Source organism: Leucopleurus acutus (assembly GCF_964270905.1).
Source record: "Leucopleurus acutus genome assembly, chromosome: 4".
Lineage (NCBI taxonomy): Eukaryota > Metazoa > Chordata > Mammalia > Artiodactyla > Delphinidae > Leucopleurus > Leucopleurus acutus.
In genome coordinates this window covers 130856908-130878469 of record NC_139146.1, presented here as the reverse complement: position 1 = coordinate 130878469, position 21562 = coordinate 130856908, and the positions used below count along the sequence as shown (strand labels likewise).

The 21562-nt window shown below is 36.0% G+C and overlaps 2 protein-coding genes across 2 annotated transcripts in view; one reads left to right on the top strand and one right to left on the bottom strand.

Moving 5' to 3' along the window:
- The window catches only part of TMEM184C (transmembrane protein 184C), a 31728-nt gene extending 15891 nt beyond the window's left edge, over nt 1-15837 (top strand). Inside the window, exons 5-10 of the mRNA XM_082838677.1 lie at nt 9467-9541; nt 10646-10739; nt 12582-12694; nt 14050-14149; nt 14669-14840; nt 15059-15837. Of these exons, the coding sequence (XP_082694803.1) occupies nt 9467-9541; nt 10646-10739; nt 12582-12694; nt 14050-14149; nt 14669-14840; nt 15059-15324 (820 nt within the window). The 3' untranslated portion in view covers nt 15325-15837. The remainder of the gene's footprint in view (nt 1-9466; nt 9542-10645; nt 10740-12581; nt 12695-14049; nt 14150-14668; nt 14841-15058) is intronic.
- Nucleotides 15838-16950: 1113 nt separating this feature from the next.
- Nucleotides 16951-21562, bottom strand: part of PRMT9 (protein arginine methyltransferase 9) — a 28242-nt gene continuing 23630 nt past the window's right edge. The window contains exons 11-12 of the mRNA XM_082838762.1: nt 17917-18039; nt 16951-17625 (exon numbers count right to left, since the gene is read on the bottom strand). Coding sequence (XP_082694888.1) covers nt 17410-17625; nt 17917-18039 — 339 coding nt within the window. The 3' untranslated portion in view covers nt 16951-17409. The remainder of the gene's footprint in view (nt 17626-17916; nt 18040-21562) is intronic.

The following is a 21562-nucleotide window of genomic DNA, read 5'->3' as shown; positions in this document are numbered from 1 at the left end:
ATTTTCATCATCATCCAGTTTAAGGTTTTTAAATTTCTGTTTGGATTTTTTCTTCACCCAAGTTATTTTGAAGTATTTTAAAACTTCCAAATATGAGGATTTTTTTTTTCATTTTATTTATTTGCATTGTAGTCAGAGAATGTATGAGACAGTCTCTGAACTTGGTTAAGATTTGTTTCATGCCCTCTGGTACATGATCAGTTTTTATAATGGTTCTCTGTGTGCTTGAAGAGAATGTGTATGCTGTATTAGTGAGTGGCTGTGTAGTGTTTATCTCCATGAGGTCAATCTTATTTTATTATGTTATTCAGTTTGTCTACATTTCTGTTGATTTTGGCTACTTGTTCTATCAGTTACTGAAAGAGACGTTGAAATTCTGCCACTGATAATTTGTCAATTTCTTTGTGTACTTCTGTCAGTTTTTGCTTTATGTTTAGATAGTTTGTATTCCAAAAAATCTTTTTTGTCTTAAAGTTACTTTGTCTGATGTTAACAGGTATCCTATCTTTCCTTTGTTTAGTATTTGCCTGGCTTACCTTTCACTATCTTTCACTTTCATCTTTTCTGTGTCCTTATGAGGTGTATAACTTTTTTTCTTAAGTTTAGTGTTTTCTTTAATTCTAATCTGATGATATATCACTTATACAAGGTATGCTATTTATATTTTTGTGATTATTGATATATTCACTTATAATTTTGGGGACTTTTTGTTCTGTCTCACTTTTTCTAGTTTCCTTTTTTCATTGATTACACTTTTAAAATAAACTTTTATTTTGGAATAATTTTAAATTTACAGAAAAGTTGCAAAGACAAGACAGAGATTTGCTATTACCCTTTATCCAGCTTCCACTAATATTAACATCTTGTGTAATCCTGGTGCATTTGTCAAAAGTAAGAAATAACATTGGTACAATACTATTAACTGCAGACTATTCAGATTTCCTCAGTTTTTCCACTAATGTCCTTTTTCTGTTCCAGGATCCAATCCAGGAATCCAGATTGCATTTAGTCTCTTTTTAAAAATATAAACTTTCATTTAATACTTTGAAAAAGCTATAAGAAGTTTGAGAAGGTCCTTCTAATTATTTAATAAATAATTTTAAAGTTTTTCAATCATTTCTGGGATACAAACAAATTTAATAAATGTAATAGACAAATCTATTTTATACCACCCACATTGAACAAAAGTTAATACATTACAGGTCCGTGATTCCATATTTGCAATTATTAAAAAATGTATATATATGTACATAAAGCCTTGAAAACCAAAAGTTTTTTCATAGCTTATCTAGTGATAAAACTTTATTTATAATCTTTGACTATTTGTAGTTTTAATGTGACTATCTTACTGTTTATGGAGTACACTGCAGCTGTATCAATGTTGGGTTCCAGGTGCTACTCCAAATCTCACTGATAGTTGATTACATTATTTTGTTGCTGTTTTTCTTATTCCATTTTTTTTCCCCTCACTACTAGTTTGGAAGTTATAGTTTCTATTTCTAGTCTTATTGTGATTATATAAAGCCCTATTTTAATCTTAAAAATTAGATATCAATTTTTGGATAGAATTTTTTTTTTTTTGGTAATTCTTTTATAGATTTCACTGTAGTGCATCAATTTATTTGTTCCTTACTCCTCTTGCATCTCAGATCTTCTGACTGGGATCATTTCCTTCTTTCTAAAGTATGGCCCTTGAAAGTTCATTTAGTGTCAGTGTATCAGTGGCAACTTTTCTCAGATACACTTAACCAAAAATATCTTTATTTTGCCCTCATTCTTGAAAGATAGTTTTGCTGGATATAATCCTTTGTTGACAGGAATTTTCTCCAAACATTTTGAAGATTTTGTTCCACCTAATTCTGGCTTCAATTGTTACTGTTAAGCCTCTACTGTTAATCCAGTTGTCATTCCATTATAGGTGACCTATCTCCAACTGCATTTTTTTTTGGAAGTTTTAAATTTTATTTATGTTTTTATACAGCAGGTTCTTATTAGTTATCCATTTTATACATATTAGTGTATATATGTCAATCCCATTATCCCAATTCATCATACAACCACCCCCCACCAGCCACTTTCCCCTCTTGGTGTCCTAATTCTGGCTTCAATTGTTACTGTTAAGCCTCTACTGTTAATCCAGTTGTCATTCCATTATAGGTGACCTATCTCCAACTGCATTTTTTTTTGGAAGTTTTAAATTTTATTTATGTTTTTATACAGCAGGTTCTTATTAGTTATCCATTTTATACATATTAGTGTATATATGTCAATCCCATTATCCCAATTCATCATACAACCACCCCCCACCAGCCACTTTCCCCTCTTGGTGTCCATACGTTGTTCTCTATGTCTCTGTCTCTATTTCTGCTCTGCAAACTGGTTCATCTGTACCATTTTTCTAGGTTCCACATATATGCGTTACTATACAATATTTGTTTTTCTCTTTCTGACTTACCTCACTCTGTATGACAGTCTTTACATCCATCTACGTCTCTACAAATGACCCAGTTTCGTTCCTTTTTATGGCTGAGTAATATTCCACTGTATATATGTATCACATCTTCTTTATCCATTCATCTATCGATGGGCATTTAGGTTACTTCCATGTCCCAGCTATTGTAAACAGTGCTGCAGTGAACATTGGGGTGCATGTGTCTTTTTGAATTATGGTTTTCTCAGGATATATGCCCAGTAGTGGGATTGCTGGGTCATATGGTAATTCTATTTTTAGTTTTTTAAGGAACCTCCACACTGTTCTCCATAGTGGCTGTATCAATTTACATTCCCACCAACAGTGCAAGAGGGTTCCCTTTTCTCCGCATCCTCTCCAGCATTTGTTGTTTGTAGATTTTCTGATGATGCCCATTCAAACTGGTGTGAGGTGCTACCTCATTGTAGTTTTGACTTGCATTTCTCTAATAATTAGTGATGTTGAGCAGCTTTTCATATGCCTCTTGCCCATCTGTATGTCTGCTTCGGAGAAATGTCTGCTTAGGTCTTCTGCCCATTTCTTGATTGGGTTGTTTGTTTTTTTAATATTAAGCTGCATGAGCTGTTTATATATTTTGGAGATTAATCCTTTGTCCATTGATTCATTTGCAGATATTTTCTCCCATTCTGTGGGTTGTCTTTTCATCTTGTTTATGGTTTCCTTTGCTGTGCAAAAGCTTTTAAGTTTCATTAGGTCCCATTTGTTTATTTTTGTTTTTATTTCCATTACTCTAGGAGGTGGGAACAAAGGAGATCTTGCTGTGATTTATGTCAAAGAGTGTTCTTCCTATGTTTTCCTCTAAGAGTTTTATACTCTCCGGTCTTACATTATGTCTTTAATCCATTTTGAGTTTATTTTAGTGTATGGTGTTAGGGAGTGTTCTAATTTCATTCTTTTACATGTAGCTGTCCAGTTTTCCCAGCACCACTTATTGAAGAGACTGTCTTTTCTCCATTGTATATCCTTGCCTCCTTTGTCATAGATTAGTTGACCATAGGTGCATGGGTTTATCTCTGGGCTTTCTATCCTGTTCCATTCATCTATATTTCTGTTTTTGTGCCAGTACCATACTGTCTTGATTACTGTAGCTTTGCAGTATAGTCTGAAGTCAGGGAGCCTGAGTCTTCCAGCTCCGCTTTTTTTCCCTCAAGACTGCTTTGGCTGTTCAGGATCTTTTGTGTCTCCATACAAACTTTAAGATTTGTTTTTTTCTAGTTCTGTAAAACTGCCATTGGTAATTTGATAGGGATTGCATTGAATCTGTAGATTGCTTTGGGTAGTACAGTCATTTTCACAATATTGATTCTTCTAATCCAAGAACATGGTATATCTCTCCATCTGTTTGTATCATCTTTAGTTTCTTTCCTCAGTGTCTTATATCTGCATACAGGTCTTTTGTCTCCCTAAGTAGGTTTATTCCTAGGTATTTTATTCTTTTTTTTGCAGTGGTGAATGGGAGTGTTTCCTTAATTTCTCTTTCAGATTTTTCATCATTAGTGTATAGGAATGCAAGAGATTTCTGTGCATTTATTTTGTGTTCTGCACCTTTACCACATTCATTGATTAGCTCTAGTAGTTTTCTGGTGGCATCTTTAGGATTCTCCATGTATAGTATCATGTCCTCTGCAAACAGTGACAGTTTTACTTCTTCCTTTCCAATTTTTATTCCTTTTATTTCTTTTTCTTTTCTGATTGCCATGGCTAGGACTTCCAAAACTATGTTGAATAATAGTGGCGAGAGTGGACATCCTTGTCTTGTTCCTGATCTTAGAGGAAATGCTTTCAGTTTATCACCATTGAGAATGATGTTTGCTGTGTGTTTGTTGTATATGGCCTTTATTATGTTGAGGTAGGCTCCCTTTATGCCCACTTTCTGGAGAGTTTTTATCATAAATGGGTGTTGAATTTTGTCAGAAGTTTTTCTGCATCTATTGAGATGATCATATGGTTTCTATTCTTCAGTTTGTTAATATGGTGTATCACATTGATTGGTTTGTATATATTAAAGAATCCTTCCATCCCTGGGATAAATTCCACTTGATCATGGTGTATGATCCTTTCAATATATTGTTAGATTCTGTTTGCTAGTATTTTGTTGAGGATTTTTACATCTAAATTCATCAAAGATATTGGTCTATAATTTTCTTTTTTTGTAGTATCTTTGTCTGGTTTTCGTATCAGGGTGATGGTGGCCTCATAGAATGAGTTTGGGAGTGTTCCTTCCTCTGCAGTTTTTTGGAAGAGTTTCAGAAGGATGGGTGTTAGCTCTTCTCTAAATGTTTGATAGCATTCACCTGTGAAGCCATCTGGTCCTGGACTTTTGTTTGTTGGAAGATTTTTAATCACAGTTTCAATTTCATTACTTGTGATTGGTCTGTTCATATTTTCTATTTCTTCCTGGTTCAATCTTGGAAGGTTATACCTTTCTAAGAATTTGTCCATTTCTTCCAGGTTGTCCATTTTATTGGCATAGAGTTGCTTGTAGTAGTCTCTTAGAATGCTTTGTATTTCTGTGGTGTCTGTTCTAACTTCTCCTTTTGCATTTCTAATTTTATTGATTTGAGTCCTCTCCCTCTTTTTCTTGATGAGTCTGGGTAATCGTTTATCAATTTTGTTTATCTTCTCAAAGAACCAGCTTTTAGTCTTATTGATCTTTGCTATTGTTTTCTTTGTTTCTATTTCATTTATTTCTGCTCTGATCTTTATGATTTCTCTCCTTCTACTAACTTTGGGTTTTGTTTGTTCTTCTTTCTCTAGTTTCTTTAGGTGTAAGTTTAGATTGTTTATTTGAAATTTTTCTTCTTTCTTGAGGTAGGCTTGTATTGCTATAAACTTCCCTCTTAGAACTGCTTTTGCTGCATCCCATAGGTTTTCAATCAACGTATTTTCATTGTCATTTGTCTCTAGGTATTTTTTGATTTCCTCTTTGATTTCTTCAGTGATCTCTTGGTCATTTAGTAGTGTGTTGTTTAGCCTCCATGTGTTTGCATTATTTACAGACTTTTTTTCCTGTAATTGATATCTAGTCTCATAGCGTGTGGTCGGAAAAGATATTTGATATGATTTCAATTTTCTTAAATTTACCAGTGCTTGATTTGTGACCGAGGATATGAGCTAACCTTTGAAATATTCCATGAGGACTTGAGAAGAAAGTGTAATCTGCTGTTTTTGGATGGAATGTCAAATATCAATTAAATCTATCTGGTCTATTGTGTCATTTAAAGCTTGTGTTTCCTTATTAATTTTCTGTCAGGATGATCTGTCGATTGGTGTAAGTGAGGTGTTAGAGTCCCCCACTATTATTGAGTTACTGTCGATTTCTTCTTCTGTAGCTGTTAGCAGTTGCCTTATGTATCAAGGTGCTCCTATGTTGGGTGCATATATATTTATAATTGTTATATCGTCCTCTTGGATTGATCCCTTGATCATTATGTAGTGTCCTTCCTTGTCTCTTGTAACATTCTTTATTTTAAAGTCTTTTTCTGATATGAGTATTGCTACTCCAGCTTTCTTTTGATTTCCATTGGCATGGAATATCTTTTTCCATTCCCTCACTTTCAGTCTGTATGTATCCCTAGGTCTGAAGTTGGTTTCTTGTAGACAGCATATATACGGGTCTTGTTTTTGTATCCATTCAGCGAGCCTGTGTCTTTTGGTTGGAGCATTTAATCCATTCATGCTTAAGGTAATTATCGATATGTGTGTTCCTATTACCATGTTCTTAATTGTTATGGGTTTGTTTTTGTAGGTCCTTTTCTTCTCTTGTGTTTCCCATTTAGAGAAGTTCCTTTAGCATTTGTTGTAGAGCTGGTTTGGTGGTGCTGAATTCTCTTAGGTTTTGCTTATCTGTAAAGCTTTTGAGTTTTCTGTTGAATCTGAACGAGATCCTTTCTGGTAGAGTAATCTTGGTTGTAGGTTCTTCCCTTTCATCACTTTAAGTATATCATGCCACTCCCTTCTGGCTTGTAGAGTTTCTGCTGAGAAATCAGCTATTAACCTTATGGGAGTTCCCTTGTATGTTATTTGTCATTTTTCCCTTGTTGCTTTCAATAATTTTTCTTTGTCTTTAATTTTTGTCAATTTGATTACTATGTGTCTCGGTGTGTTTCTCCTTGGGTTTATCCTGCCTGGGACTCTCTGTGCTTCCTGGACTTGGGTGGCTATTTCCTTTCCCATGTTAGGGAAGTTTTCGACTATAATCTCTGCAAATATTTTCTCGGGTCCTTTCTCTCTCTCTTCTCCCTCTGGGACCCCTATAATGTGAATGTTGTTGCATTTAATGTTGTCCCAGAGGTCTCTTAGGCTGTCTTCATTTTTTTCATTCTTTTTTCTTTATTCTGTTCTGTGGCAGCGAATTCCACCATTCTGTCTTCCAGGTCACTTATCCATTCTTCTGCTTCAGTTATTCTCCTATTGATTCCCTCTAGTGTATTTTTCATTTCAGTTATTGTATTGTTCATCTCTGTTTGTTTGTTCTTTAATTCTTCTAGGCCTTTGTTAAACACTTCTTGCATCTTCTTGATCTTTGCCTCCATTCTTTTTACAAGGTCCTGTATCATCTTCACTATCATTATTCTGAATTCTTTTTCTGGAAGGTGGCCTATCTCCACTTCATTTAGTTGTTTTTCTAGGGTTTTATCTTGTTCCTCATCTGTTACATAGCCCTCTGCCTTTTCATCTTGAGTGTCTTTCTGTGATTGCGGTTTTTGTTCCACAGGCTGCAGGATTGTAGTTCTTGCTTCTGTGTCTGCCCTCTGGTGGATGAGGCTATCTGAGAGGCTTGTGCAAATTTCCTGATGGGAGGTACTGGTGGTGGGTGGAGCTGGGTGTTGCTCTGGTGGGCAGAGCTCATTAAAACTTTAATCTGCTTGGCTGTTGATGGGTTGGACTGGGTCCCCTCCCTGAGGCGACCCAACACTGGAGCCTACCTGGCTCTTTGGTGGGGCTAATGGAGGGCTCTCGGAGGGCTCACACCAAGGAGTACATCCCAGAACTTCTGCCACCAGTGTCCTTGTCCTCACGGTGAGCCAGCTGCCCCCCGCCTCTGCAGGAGACCCTCCAACACTAGCAGGTAGGTCTGGTTCAGTCTCCTATGGGGTCACTGCTCCTTCCCCCTGGGTCTTGATGCACAGAGTACTTTGTGTGTGCCCTCCAAGAGTGGCGTCTCCATTTCCCCAAGCCCTGTCGAAGTCCTGCAGTCAAATCCCACTAGCCTTCAAAGATTGATTCTCTAGGAATTCCTCCTCCCATTGCCAGACCCCCAGGTTGGGAAGCCTGATGTGAAGCTCAGAACCTTCACTCCATTGGGTCGACTTCTGTGGTATAAGTGTTCTCAGGTTTGTGAGTCACCCACGCAGAGGTTATGGGATTTGATTCTGTTGTGATTGTGCCCCTCCTACCGTCTCATTGTGGCTTCTCCTTTGTCTTTGAAATGGGGTAACTTTTTTGCTGAGTTCCAGTGTCTTCCTGTTGATGATTGTTCAGCAGTTAGTTGTGATTCCAGTGCTCTCGCAAGAGGGAGTCTAACTGCATTTTTTAAGACCCTCCCTGTCTTTGATGTTTTGTAGTTTCCCTACCAAGTTGTTTTTTGTTTTTAGTCCAGCTTCATTTACAGGGTGCCTCAATCTGTTGATTTGTGTCTTTGATCAGTTCTGAAAAGTTCTCAGCTGTAAACTTCTGATTTTGCCCTTCCTCTACTCTCCTGTAACTTTTAAATATGTTAGACCTTCTGATTCTGTTCTATTCTTTGTAACTCTCTTTCATGTTTGTCTCTTTGTCTCAGCCTTTATTACATTATGGCCAATTTCTTCAGATACATCTTCCAGTTCATTAATTCTCCACAGCTTTCAAAGGTATCTAATTGACTATTTAATACATTTGCATAGTCACCCTACTGGTCTCAGGTTTGATTTGACAATCAGCTCATAGAACACTACAGGTTTAACCCAACTTCTACTTAATTTAGCTTTGTAAAGAGTATGGGACCAGAAGCACAGTGTAGCCCAGGCATGTTCATGAAAAGGTCTTACAACAAGCCCAAGTGCAGCTGCCACACCCACCTCCACAGGGGCACAGTTAGTTGTCAGTGGGAGTGAGCCGCTTCAGCACAGAGAAGGCTCTCAGCACATAGAACCTGATCAGTTTTTCATTCAGTCCTAGTAACCCAATGCCTCAGGGTCTGTATGTCAGGCTCATTCTTCTCAGTCTAGATGTAGTTCTTAAATTAGGGGATTTATAATACATAAACTTGACGGAGGAGTGCTAAATAAACATTTGCGCTCAGAGCATCATTGTTTCCTAAGGAGGCTTACACAAGGTGGTCACGTAGAGAGCCTTTTTTGATAGTTGTTGTTTTGGGACTTTTTTGCTTTGTTTCTGTTTGTTACTCCTTGTGAATTTTCCCCTACATTAAGTGACCTCAGTGATAAAAACTGTTTTATGTAGGATAGGCTCTCTGTTTTGTTCTTTCAGAGTATCTAGTCAGTGATACTCTCTGGAATTATATATATATATATATATATATATATATATATATATATATATATATATATATATATAAATCCAAACTTGAAACTGAATCCTAAATGTAAATAATATTTTCTGAATATGGTTTCATATATGCAACCCTACACGTAATTTATTTGTTACTTGGTTTTTCTTCCAGAAATACACAGGGACCCACTTTTATTCTTTTTGTTCCTGATCTGTGCTGCACTATTCAGGAATTTGAGACTGGACATAGGAAGGGAGATCTTTCAGAAGATGTAGTTGTTACGCAATTTAAAAAATAGTATTTAGATAATTTGTATGCTATCATCCCCATTCTTCTCAAGTAGCCATTTAGATTGACTAAATTAAAAGAATTAAGTATAAATGTGGCATCATTTGTGAAAGTGATTTAATTTGGGGGCTTTGGAGAAAGCTTGATACTAGTGAAATGAGTAGGTGAAATGCTAAGTTCTTTTTCTTTGGCAGAGTCTTGCTGTTCAGATGCAAACTGGGTGTATTACAATATACAGTTGTCAGACCATTCACCACCATCGTTGCTTTGTAAGTGCACAGAACTTATATTATTATTTATTTTTCAAAAATTCTCATGCTTTTACTTAGTGGGACAGTTGAGTAGAAAAGCATGTAAAAAGCATTACTTGTTTATAACACATCTAGTCTGGTATAAAAACACAGTATATAGAAATCCTACTATATTATAATAAATAAGGTGACCATGTATAGACAAGGAATCACCACAGGATTATTCTAAATAATATTCTCTGGAGATTTCTGGAAAGCATTATCAAATATTCTTTTTCAAGTATTAATGTTCACACAGCTTTACAGAAACATCTAGTACATGAAGTTAAAGTATACCACTGTAGATTCATTACATGCTTTTATTTTCTAAATGAGTACTGTATTCTAAAGAAGAAAACATATTTTTCTTTTTAAAAGATTCTGTCAAGTCTTAGCACTTCAGGTAAAATGGGGTATCATTAAGCTACCTGGTAAAACTATTCCCTAAAAATTTAAGAACATCAAATAGTTTAAAGCAGGTAGAGTGTATATTTTATCTGCTAGCTATACAAGCATTTTGTCTGTTAACAGAGGAAGAATGGAAAGAAAGGTGAAAGAAGCATTCTTTATTCTGCTTCTGTGCTAGCAATTCTTTAGTGACTTTGCCTTGGAATTAAAACTAATTCACTTATTTATGAAGGCATGCTTTATTTCTCTGCTGTTTAGAAATTGGGTAATCAAGACAAGTTAATACTTAGATCTGGGTCATCATAAAAGTTGCCTCCAAGACAATTTGGGAGAAAAAATTATAGTTGTAGTTATAGACCTGCATTATATGTTTTTAACAATCTTTTAAAAATTAGGCAGCATCATTTTTTTGAATCTAATAATTACCCTTTCTAGTTCAATGTTATGTCTTTTGGATTTCCTTCAAATTGGAGGAATAGTAATATGGTAACATTTCTAGAAAAATGTTTTTCTTTTAATTTTTGAACAACCTCTATGGCCAAAATCAAGTGACTATCTACAGGATCTTTGAAATAAACTGACTTCTAAATTTAAGTATTGCTGTCATTGCTGTATTTTAAAATGTATTTTTGATTTAGTTATTCATAAAGTTGTCTCATTTTTACCATTTTTTAGAATCTGTGAGCTGCTTGGTATATATGATGAAGGGAACTTTAGCTTTTCAAATGCTTGGACTTACTTGGTTATAATAAATAATATGTCACAGTTGGTAAGTAAATACTCATCTTAACTGTACTAAATTTAGATCTATAGTGATAAATTTTTTTAGGGAAAGTCTCTTCTGGAATAAAGCTTAATTGTAACTTTAATATTGAACTTCATCTGTAGGAAGAACTTGAAACTTTAACATGTATCTTTATACATATATAAAGATATAATATCTTTGTTGATTATCTGGTGACTTATACACTGACTCGTTGATTATGTTTTTTCATTTGATTCTGGTATTCATTGCATAGTTATATGGATATGTCATAAATAAAAATACAATGCTCTCCTTTTAAATAAAAAGCACATATCCTAGGCATATTGAGTAAGAAAAATGTTTTATTGGTATATGACAGTACAGGGTTTGAATTAAAATGGGAGAATAAAATTCTCTCATATATTTGGAATTGAAAATTGAGAATGCCAAGTTTTTAAAAATGATATTATAGAAACTGAAATGCTCCAAAGATATAACTATTGGATCCTTTCAACTTAAGAATGTGGGGCTTCCCTGGTGGCGCAGTGGTTGAGAGTCTGCCTGCCGATGCAGGGGACACAGGTTCATGCCCCAGTCCGGGAAGATCCCACATGCCGCGGAGCAGCTGGGCCCGTGAGCCATGGCCGCTGAGCCTGCCTGTCCGTAGCCTGTGCTCCGCAACAGGAGGGGCCACAACAGTGAGAGGCCCGTGTACCGAAAAAAAAAAAAAAAAACAGGAATGTGCATTTTATTGAAAATCTTTCATTAATGCTTTCAGCAAAATAATAGTTTAGGTGCAATGGCATGCATGTGTGGTATTAGAAATTTATAATAAAAATCAAATGCTTGTGTATTCAAAGCTTTTCAATATGTTCATATTCTCTGGAACCAGTAATTCCACTTCTGGGAATGCCTCAAGAAATGGCCAGAAGTACTTTTGCTTTCAGTGTGTTTGTATATAAAGCCTATTGTTTGTTAATTGCAAAAGCCTGGAAACAGTCCAACTAGTTAAATATACTATGTACCTTCCATTGGCCAAAACACTAGGCTGTTATTTAATGAAATATATGGAAAAGGGCACTTTAAGTGGAAAAAAGAATCAGGCAACAAAATTTCATATTTAGTTGGTTATACCTGCTAAAACCCACCTTATGTGTAGAAAGAAATGGTTGGATGATGGGACCATGCTTTCATATTCTAAAATAATTTAAATGAGCATTTTATAATAGGAAAAAGTAAACTTTTAGGGAAATGTTCATTGTTATGCAACACTACGCTAATTACAACTGATTTCTAAAAATAGTTAATGTCTTGAGCATTTATCTTTAAAAAGTAAATTCAGCTGGATTAACATACTGCCCTCAAGAAAAATGGTTTCCCTGATTCCTTACTTTCTGATTTCATGGTCACAGTTTTATTGAAGTAGTACTTATTTAATGTGTTCACTTATAAATAATATGCATACAATTAGTAGTTAGTAAGCTCAGCCCTTATACAATGAACGGTAATTTGTGTATAAAAGCCATTAACAAGCAGATAGATGTTTTTATTTTGGTTGAATGAGAGCCTTTCTTCCACTCATGGCAGTCACTTGTTCATTGTGTTCTTTGTGGGCTTCTGTAAGTGAACACTTAAAACCATTTTCAGGGAAGATGTTATACATCTCTTCTGAGAAATTTCATACTGTATATATTCATCCACAGTAAAATATAAAAGCTTGTTGTCAATCTAAAAATAGCAAAATAAAGCGTAGAAAATTTTGCCTGAAACATTACTCTGTACCAGGTCTCTGGTCTATAACTTTAATATCAATATCTCTAATACCATATTTAGTTATTCTTATTTAAGAACTTTGTTTGTTTCTAGTTTGCCATGTATTGTCTCCTCCTGTTTTATAAAGTACTGAAGGAAGAACTGAGTCCAATCCAACCTGTTGGCAAATTTCTTTGTGTAAAGCTGGTGGTTTTTGTTTCTTTTTGGTAAGTGTTGCTTTCTCTTAAATGTTCTCATTTTCTAAAGGGCAATAAAACTGTTGATTTGGAAGGATTTTTAAAAGTCTTAATATGGAAGATGAATTAAAATGTCTACTTAGCTTTCAAAAAGTTCATTCTTTTAGCCCTTCTTGGTTTTTCATAAAGAAATAATTAGATGGTCACTGTAACATTTATAAAAAGAAAACAGTTTGAGACACTAAATGTCTCAACACTAAGGGAATCATTAAAAAAAATCATGGTCTCTTTATATAAGAGAATACAGTTTGGAAGATAAACATCATGTAGAATATTTAATGTGAGGAAATGTTCATTAGTAAAAATACTGTTTAAAACAGAGGGCAAAACTCTACATGGTCCCAGTTTAGTAAAGGCTGGGTGATAGGGGCCTAGAAACAAATACACCAAATTTAACAATATACAAATAATACAAAAAGGGGGGAAAGAAAAATCCCTGAAATCCTACCACCCGGCATGAATGATTGACATTGTGGTCCTCATCATTTTATATAACTCCACAGAAATACAAATACATACTATAAAAACTTGTAGAACTCAATGATACATTTAGTATATTGCAGTCATAGTTCTTTGTAAGTACAGTGAGGATGTAATTTTGTTTGGGTTTTTTGATTTCACCTCATATAATATTGATATGTGGATAGAACTTTGTAACCAATCTCCTATTGACATTTAGGTTGTTCCTAATTTTTCTTTACCATTACAAGCAATATTGAAGTGAATATTCTTGTATATAGATCTATGAAAGCTTATCTAACTATCTCATTTTAGCTGTTTAAATTTAACTTAGGGGCAGATGCCTAGATTTGCTTGAAATGCTCAGTATGACTTCCCCATCTTGGAGTCAGACCCCTTCTGAGTTTGTCTCTAGTTCCAGGACTTCAAACAAGACTGGTTTCAAAATGTTCTTTAAAATAATCTGAGTAATCAGTTGATACATGCATAAATAACATTTAAGTATCTGTTCTTTATTTCATTTTAAATTCCAGTTGTACAAGGTGTTAGGCATTGTCTATGTGTAGGAAGAACTTAAAAGCTAATTACTGTGCACACTTTCAAAACAAAAAACGACTATAAACCACGTACTGAAGTTCTAAGAACACATAATCAAAATTCATGTGATGAAACTGTACTAGAAGTAAATTTGTGAAACAAGTATATTTAATATAGGTACACAGTGTCTTCAGGAATACACTGTAAAGGCAGGGTGGCGGTGGTCCACAGGTTGTGCTGGGGTTAACTTTTTAAATGGCATATTTTTAAAGCAACTGCTCATTTTATGCTTGATATAGATTTGGCGTTTACCTTTTCCTAACATATAGGCAAGCAGTAGTTATTGCTTTGTTGGTAAAAGTTGGCGTTATTTCTGAAAAGCATACGTGGGAATGGCAAACAGTAGAAGCTGTGGCCACAGGACTCCAGGTAAGTAATGCTCTCTCTGAATTCAACAGAACTTTACTATTTGTTAAGCATTTTTACATGTTATCTCCTCAGCCTGACCACATGCAGGCTATGGAGCTACTGCTATCCTCACTTCACATGTGAGGAAATGGGGAACCTTAGAAAAATTGGTCACAGTTACTAATTTGTAGTAGAACCAGGAACAGAACCTAGATTTTGTTATTCCTACTCTATTTCACTTTATGCATTTCTCCTCTAAGTCCTTGGACAGTGGAAGAGAATGCATTGTACTTGGCAAAGAAGTACTTGATTGAGGTAGCGCAAAATAGAGTTAAACTTTTGGCGTTTTGTGTTTTTTTTTTTTTGAAGAGGTCAAAAATTATTTTGGAAAATGAAAAAATGAATAAGTCTTGTGGGAAAAAAACAGCTGTTGGTACTTAAGTACTTTTGAAAAGAGAGAAAGATAGTGCTTTCCCTTTTTACCTGCAAAACTAGATTTAAACTCCAACATGGCTGACATTGTTGATATTGTTGTTGTAGGACTTTATTATCTGTATTGAGATGTTCCTTGCTGCTATTGCTCATCACTACACTTTCTCATATAAACCGTATGTCCAAGAAGCAGAAGAGGGCTCATGCTTTGACTCCTTTCTTGCCATGTGGGATGTTTCAGATATTAGGGATGATATTTCTGAACAAGTAAGGCATGTTGGTAAGTACCAGCCATTTAATTCATTCGAATAGGCTATTGTAGTTCTCCTATCAGGTCTTGTTTAAGAGGTGAAAAGACTTCGTGTAAAGCAGTACCACAGTAAGGCTCTCCAAATTGGGAGGAGGGAAGTGGGGAGCTTATTTTTAGCATGGCAAGTTTATAGTGGTAAAAATAACCAAACTTTTGGCTAACTCAGAAACCTTTATGTTACTTTAAAGGAAGGACAGTCATGGGACATCCTAGGAAAAAGTTTTTTCCTGAGGATCAAGATCAAAATGAACACACAAGCCTGTTATCATCGTCATCACAAGATGCAATTTCTGTTGCCTCTTCTGTGCCACCTTCACCCATGGGTCACTATCAAGGGTTTGGACACACTGTGACTCCCCAGACTACACCTACTACAGCTAATGTATCTGATGACATATGTAATGATACTACAGGAGAGAAAAAAGACCCTTCAGATAAGTCCGTGGCCTCCTGAACAGTGTGCAGAAGCTGTGCTACTACCACGTTATTTCATTACCTGGTATCCCATTGCTCAGGATTCTGTGCTTGGGACAAGCCGTTAATGATGGAAAATTTCAGCAAAATGGCGAAAACCAGGTACAACTACTGGATTCATACAACTAGGTTTTGTATATCACAGATAACCAGTCTAAATATCCTAGACTTAGACTTGACTTCTTAACACTACAGAGTATCACGTACTCAAATGGAGGAAATGACTACTAAACGTTCTTGACATTACAGTGCTCTATCAAGAGGAGGACGTTAAAAAAAAAAAAAGTGCTTTCTACTACCGCTGCATGAATATAATGCTCTGGAATTAGCAGAAAGTGAATTCAGAAATATGAATTAGTGGAACTTAATCATAATCTTGTGCCATATCTGCTTACCTAACAATTATTTCTCTATTTCTCAACTGGATGTCTTTCAATAAATAAGAATTTATCATTTATTTTCTGCAACTTTTTATATCTCTCATTCTTTCAACATAGACCCTTAATGTTATCACAAAAAGTTCATTAGAGGAACAGCAGAAAAAAATTAAGTCCAAAAAATTAAAGGGTTGAAAATCATATACCTACAATGAAAGAGGCCTATATCTTACATTCCTACTAGGAGAAATATCTGACCTAATCTATTCATCTTAAAACAGCTACTGTCTAAAAATCATATTTGCACCAATGTGAACAGATTAATACGTTATCCAGGACTTTGAGATGAAAAGAATAAAGTGGATGGAAGAGTGGAAGAATAAATAAGAAACTTGTGATAGAAACAGAGTCTGCTTTTCCTCAGTGCTACTAAAGGTGTCAGCAAATGTAAATCTCAGCTGAGTCGTCTTAATTATTTATCAAACCACAGTCAGAAGGCTTATAGATGCTATTTGGGAGAAATTTATTACTTAGGATGGAGTTCCTCTAATTGTTAATCACAGCCCATTGGGTCTAACATTTTACACTGAAAATAAATACAGAAAGGGCCAGAGCGGTATGTTGCAAATAGCAAGGATAAGTATCATTTCTCAAAACCTATGCTTTATATATTTAAGCGCGTATACATACACACACATACACAAACATACCTACTGGTTCACAGTCATTAGATACAAAGTTTTTATTCTGTCCATTATTATAAACTAAACATTTCTATTGAAAATAAAGTTGGGCAGTATAAGAGGCAAGGAGAACAGGCAGTGTGAAGAGAAGGTACATCTTATTTTCTGTGTGGCTAACCTACAGAGAGCACACAGTATATACAAGGCATGATAATCTTCTTCCTTATTAATCTCCCTATTTCAAGTCTTTAAAATCCGGACTAATTATTTTTTTCTTTCTGTGTATTCAAATCAAAACTTTGAAAAATAACTGGTTTAGGTTTAACTCTTCCTTGAACTTAATTTATCAACTTAAAATTTTTTCTTCGCCAAACGTAGACCACGAAAAATACTGCCTCCTAAGATTTTATTTTGTCCCTCTTTTACTCTTTTAATTACATTTAGTCTAGAGCTTAAATTCTTACTCAGGTTTGCATACCCAAAGCACAAAAACTGAGACGGAGGTTCACAAGTATTTCACTATTTACAAGAAGCAAGCTTGGAATTTACAGATAACCATAAACCCTCAATCTAAAGTGGAAGCCAACTTTTTGAGGTATCCCCACTGTAAGTTTGGATTTGAGAAAAATAGCCAAGATGTGAAAAAACTGAAAATGAGCCTCAAAATTCCTTATATTTATAGCTCTAGAGTACAAACTAACAGGTGTGGCAAAATTTAGTCTGTAGTAAGTAAAACCAAGCAATAAAAAGTTTCCTAATTTGAAAAATTAATGACAGCCTTTTCCAGTAAGGAAGTCTGCAGCAATATTTTTGTAATCATGCTACTCTTTAATTTAGGATCTTTTAAATACACTTTATTAATGTCAGTTTTTAAAAAACATTTGACCATTACAAAAACTTAAATCTTTGTACCTGCATTTTATGATTACAATCCCACTACTAATTCAGACTAGAACTGTGTACTTGCTGCTCTACTTCCACCTTTTTTCATTAGAAAACTGCTCTTCATTGCTTTACTGTGATGCTGACGTTGCTTTTGTGGTGCTGGACGTTAAGTACAAGTTCGTCTCCCATTTCCACCTGGATGGGATTATCTAAAACAACTGCAGCTTGTTTCCAGTGGGAGGCTTCACTGGAAGTATCCAACCTAATCTCATCGTCAAGGTACATATGATACCAAAAGGGAATGGCAGTCACTTGTCCAGATTTACATATGCATACCTAGGAAAATTAAGAAATCATGAAAATTTCATCAGAGTAAACAGAGCAGACTTGGATAAGTCTTTGTCTTTGTAGCTTTAGATCCAAATTTTATAAAGGAATATATTTAATCACCCAATTCAAATTAATACCAACCTGTTTTATTCACTAATATTTACCCAAGCCCATGTTTGGATATTGTTCAGAAAATTTAAGTCTTCAAAGGAAGTGGCTAAAACTATTTTATGTATGTAAAGTAGTATATAGTTTAAGATAATTCTGAATATGACAAGAGTAATCATTTTATATTACCTTTACTTCTCTGTTAGAGGTGTTCAAATATGGCGTCATTAAGTCTAGTCTTAAGAGTTCCACTGGTTTGCTTAAAGGTATACAGGGCAGCGAGGATAGGTCCAAAAATACACGTATAGGTACCTAAAGAAAGTATAAAATTTTCACTTTTACTCAATTCTTTTTTTGACCAAGTCTCGTTAAGTTTCCTGCTTTGTACTTCGCTCAGTATGATATAGTGCTTTTGACATCTATTACCTCATTTAATTCCCACATCAACCTTAAGGCATAAGGACTTCCATGATTCCGTTTTACAGGAAGAAAGAACAAACCAAGGTTTGAGGCTGGTTAAATAATTTTCTGTGATTTCAATTATCTATAGATTCTTCACTTGGATGAAAGCAAATTTTTACTTAACCAGGCAGCTCCAAAAAGTTTAAGCCAAGGTTGTGCTTATGTGTGAAAGATGAACTAATAAGCAGATAGTACAGTAAGCCCCCTACGTATGATCAAGTTCCGTTCCAGAAGCACATTTGTAAGTCCAACCAAGTTAGCCTAGGTACCCCACTAACACAATCAGCTATATAGCACTGTACTATAATAGGTTTATAATACTTGTCACACAGATAATGCGTAAAAAACAAGCACAAAAAATAAAGAGAACATTTTTAATATTATAGTACAGTACCTTGAAAAAATGATCCAGTAATGTCTGGGTAGTAGCTCCTTTTTTCTCATCACAGATGAAACAGTAGCACTGCATTGCATTCTGAATGGCTGCTGCAACCTTCGTGGTACCGTTCTACATTCGAGTCCTCTGCCTCAAAAACTAACAGTGCCCCCCCAAATAAAGAAGATCCCCTTGCCACTTCCTGCACTGTGAATCTCTTCCGTTCTTCAGTCTCTTCTTCCTCTTGTCTCTCTTTGTCCTTTCTCTGGGTCGAAGAGAATTCAGGAAATTCCCGGGCAGCTACCGTATCCGTACTCACTGCCTTGCCACTTTTACACTGTGAAGGTTGGCTCTAGCCTTGAACCGATGAAACCAGCCATGGCTGGCATTAAAAGATGTGCCCTCTGATTCTTCGCCATGTTTCCTCTTCAAGTCTTCATAAAGGCTTCTAACTTTCTCTTGCATCAGCATTAAGCTGAGCGGGACTCGACACGGATGCCGATCCTGCCCCCACACGCTGAGAAGTTTCTCCATCTCCTCCATCACTTTTCCACGCTGCTTCTTCGATATTATTGACATCATCGGCACAGCAGACCTCACATGTTCCATGATCTTGTCCTTGTTCTTTAGAATCATGCTGATGGTTGAACGATTCACGTCATAAGAATGAGTGACGTCTACCATCTTTTCGCCTCACTCCACTTTCAACTGTTTTCTCTTTTGTTTCCATCGTTATCGCTTGGTGCCTTCTTAACAGTACCAGCTACCTCACTGCTGCTTTTACGCTTGCTTCCAGACATCTGGGCTTGAAATAAAGATACTGTACCACTGTACTCTATACAGTACTGTAAAGTACACAAAAGCACAACCACTTGTAGAGGATGCACGCACGTGACAACGTACGCCAGACACATGAACTAACTTAAGTGATTGGACATGCGAACGCACGTTCGCATCTTTGAAAGTTCGCAACTTGAAGGTTCATATGTAGGGGACTTACTGTACAACATTGATTATTGAACTGTTTGAGCAAATATGCCAAATTCAGCCAAAGAGCTAATAGTGAATTTCATTTTGAAAATAGGTTATTTATCTAGAAGGCAGTGGTTCTCAACTTTGACTGCAAATTAAAATCACCTAAGGAGCTTTTAAAAAGTCCAACTGCTCAGGCCACACCTCAGATCCATCTGGAGTTGGGATCCAGATACTGGTAGTTCTGAGTACAGTCAAGGCTGAGAACCACTGCTATAAACTGTTCCATCAATTTTAGTAGCAATGGACACTTCCTACTAATAACTTTTAGCCTTCTCATTTGAAATAGAGAGGAAACTGTTTAAAAAGTGTTCTCTTTCCTTTAAATATTAGAGAGCAACTGTTCATGGTGAGAAAGGACACATATATCAACCTCTCCCTGGGCATCCTTGAAGGCATCCAACCTTTCCTCCACATAAAAACAGCAATGCCATGCCGTTTCCAGGACTCTTGCCCTGTATCCCTATGTGTATCAGTCACCAGAAGAACAGCCCTAGATTCCTGTGTCACCTCTCATCACCTGCACTCCAATCCCCACACAGCTGTCCCCATCCCTCATAATCTGTCCTCACTTGTTTCTTAACCTAGCCTACTGGACACTCCTGTCATCTTTGCTAATTCCTTCTTAGATTTCCAATGTAGAGCTCATAACTTTGTGAGTTCTCTAGAATTTAGTTCTCAGCCCTCTTCTCTTTCTACACATCCCCAAGGTGATTGCATCCCATTATTCTGGCTTTAAATATCTACCAAATCTGACTGCCAGATTTACATCTCCAGGCTAGCTATTTCTCTGAATTCTTATCCAACTGCTTAATGACCCCATAAAAACGTTAAGCACAACCTGATCCCCCTGTTATTTTCCCCATATCAGTAAATGGCAACTATCCTTCCAGGCGCTTTCTCATACCCCATGTCCCATCTATCACAAAACCTACCTTCAAAATACATCAACCATCTGACCCCTTTGCACCACATCCATTGCTACCACTCTAGTCTAAGTCACTACCACCTCTCTCCTGGATTACTGCAGTAACCTTATGCCTCTGCCGGCTCTCCATGGTGGTCAACTCCCAATACAGCAGCCATAGCAAGCCTTTCAAAACAAGTCACACCTTATCACTCCTCTGGTGATGCCCTCCAGTTGTTTTCCACCCCTTTCAGAGTAAAAGCCAAAACCTTCACCACGACCTCTACAGGAGGCTCTACAGGATCTGGCTCCTAATACTTTTCTCACTGCATCCTTCATCCGACTCTCCCTCATGGTTTCCTGCTGTTTCGGAATACTCCAATCATGCTCTTGCCTCAGGTCTTTGCACTCGTTGATCCTTTGACTTGTATATGGTTTGCTTCCTTATTTCTCTGGGGTCTCTGCTTAAATATCACTTATCCTTGAGTCCTTTCCTTAGGCATTACCTAAATAAAATAGAATATCCCATCCCTCCAACTCCCATTCTCCTCTAGCCTTCTCACTTCTCACCATCTATCATACTAATCTTTCTACTCCTTTGTTTACTGTCCATCTCTTGTCTCTTTATAGTCAATTTGAATGTTAGCTCCATGATATGTGAAAAATATATCAACCATGAAACATAAGCTGTGAAGGAAAGGAGGATATGAGATGGGAGGCAGGGTGAAAAGATGGCAGGATTAAAATATCATAGATTCTGATGGAATCGAAGAATTGCTGATGTCAGGATCGGGAGAGAATAAGCTAGAAAGATAGGAGATGGTAGTATTTTGGGACCACACAAAGAAATAATTTAAACTTCTCTGTCTTCTGCTACGTGTATTTTGTTTATTAAACTCTCCAGAAAAACTAAGTAAATAAACTAAAACCTTAATCTGCTCTGAAAAAATCATTTACTCAACAAATTTATATTTGTTTAGCAAGTATTGTTCATGGAAGATCTAACAATGCATATTCAAGAGCTTACCATCTATTATTGCCTTTTGATGAAAGGTTTA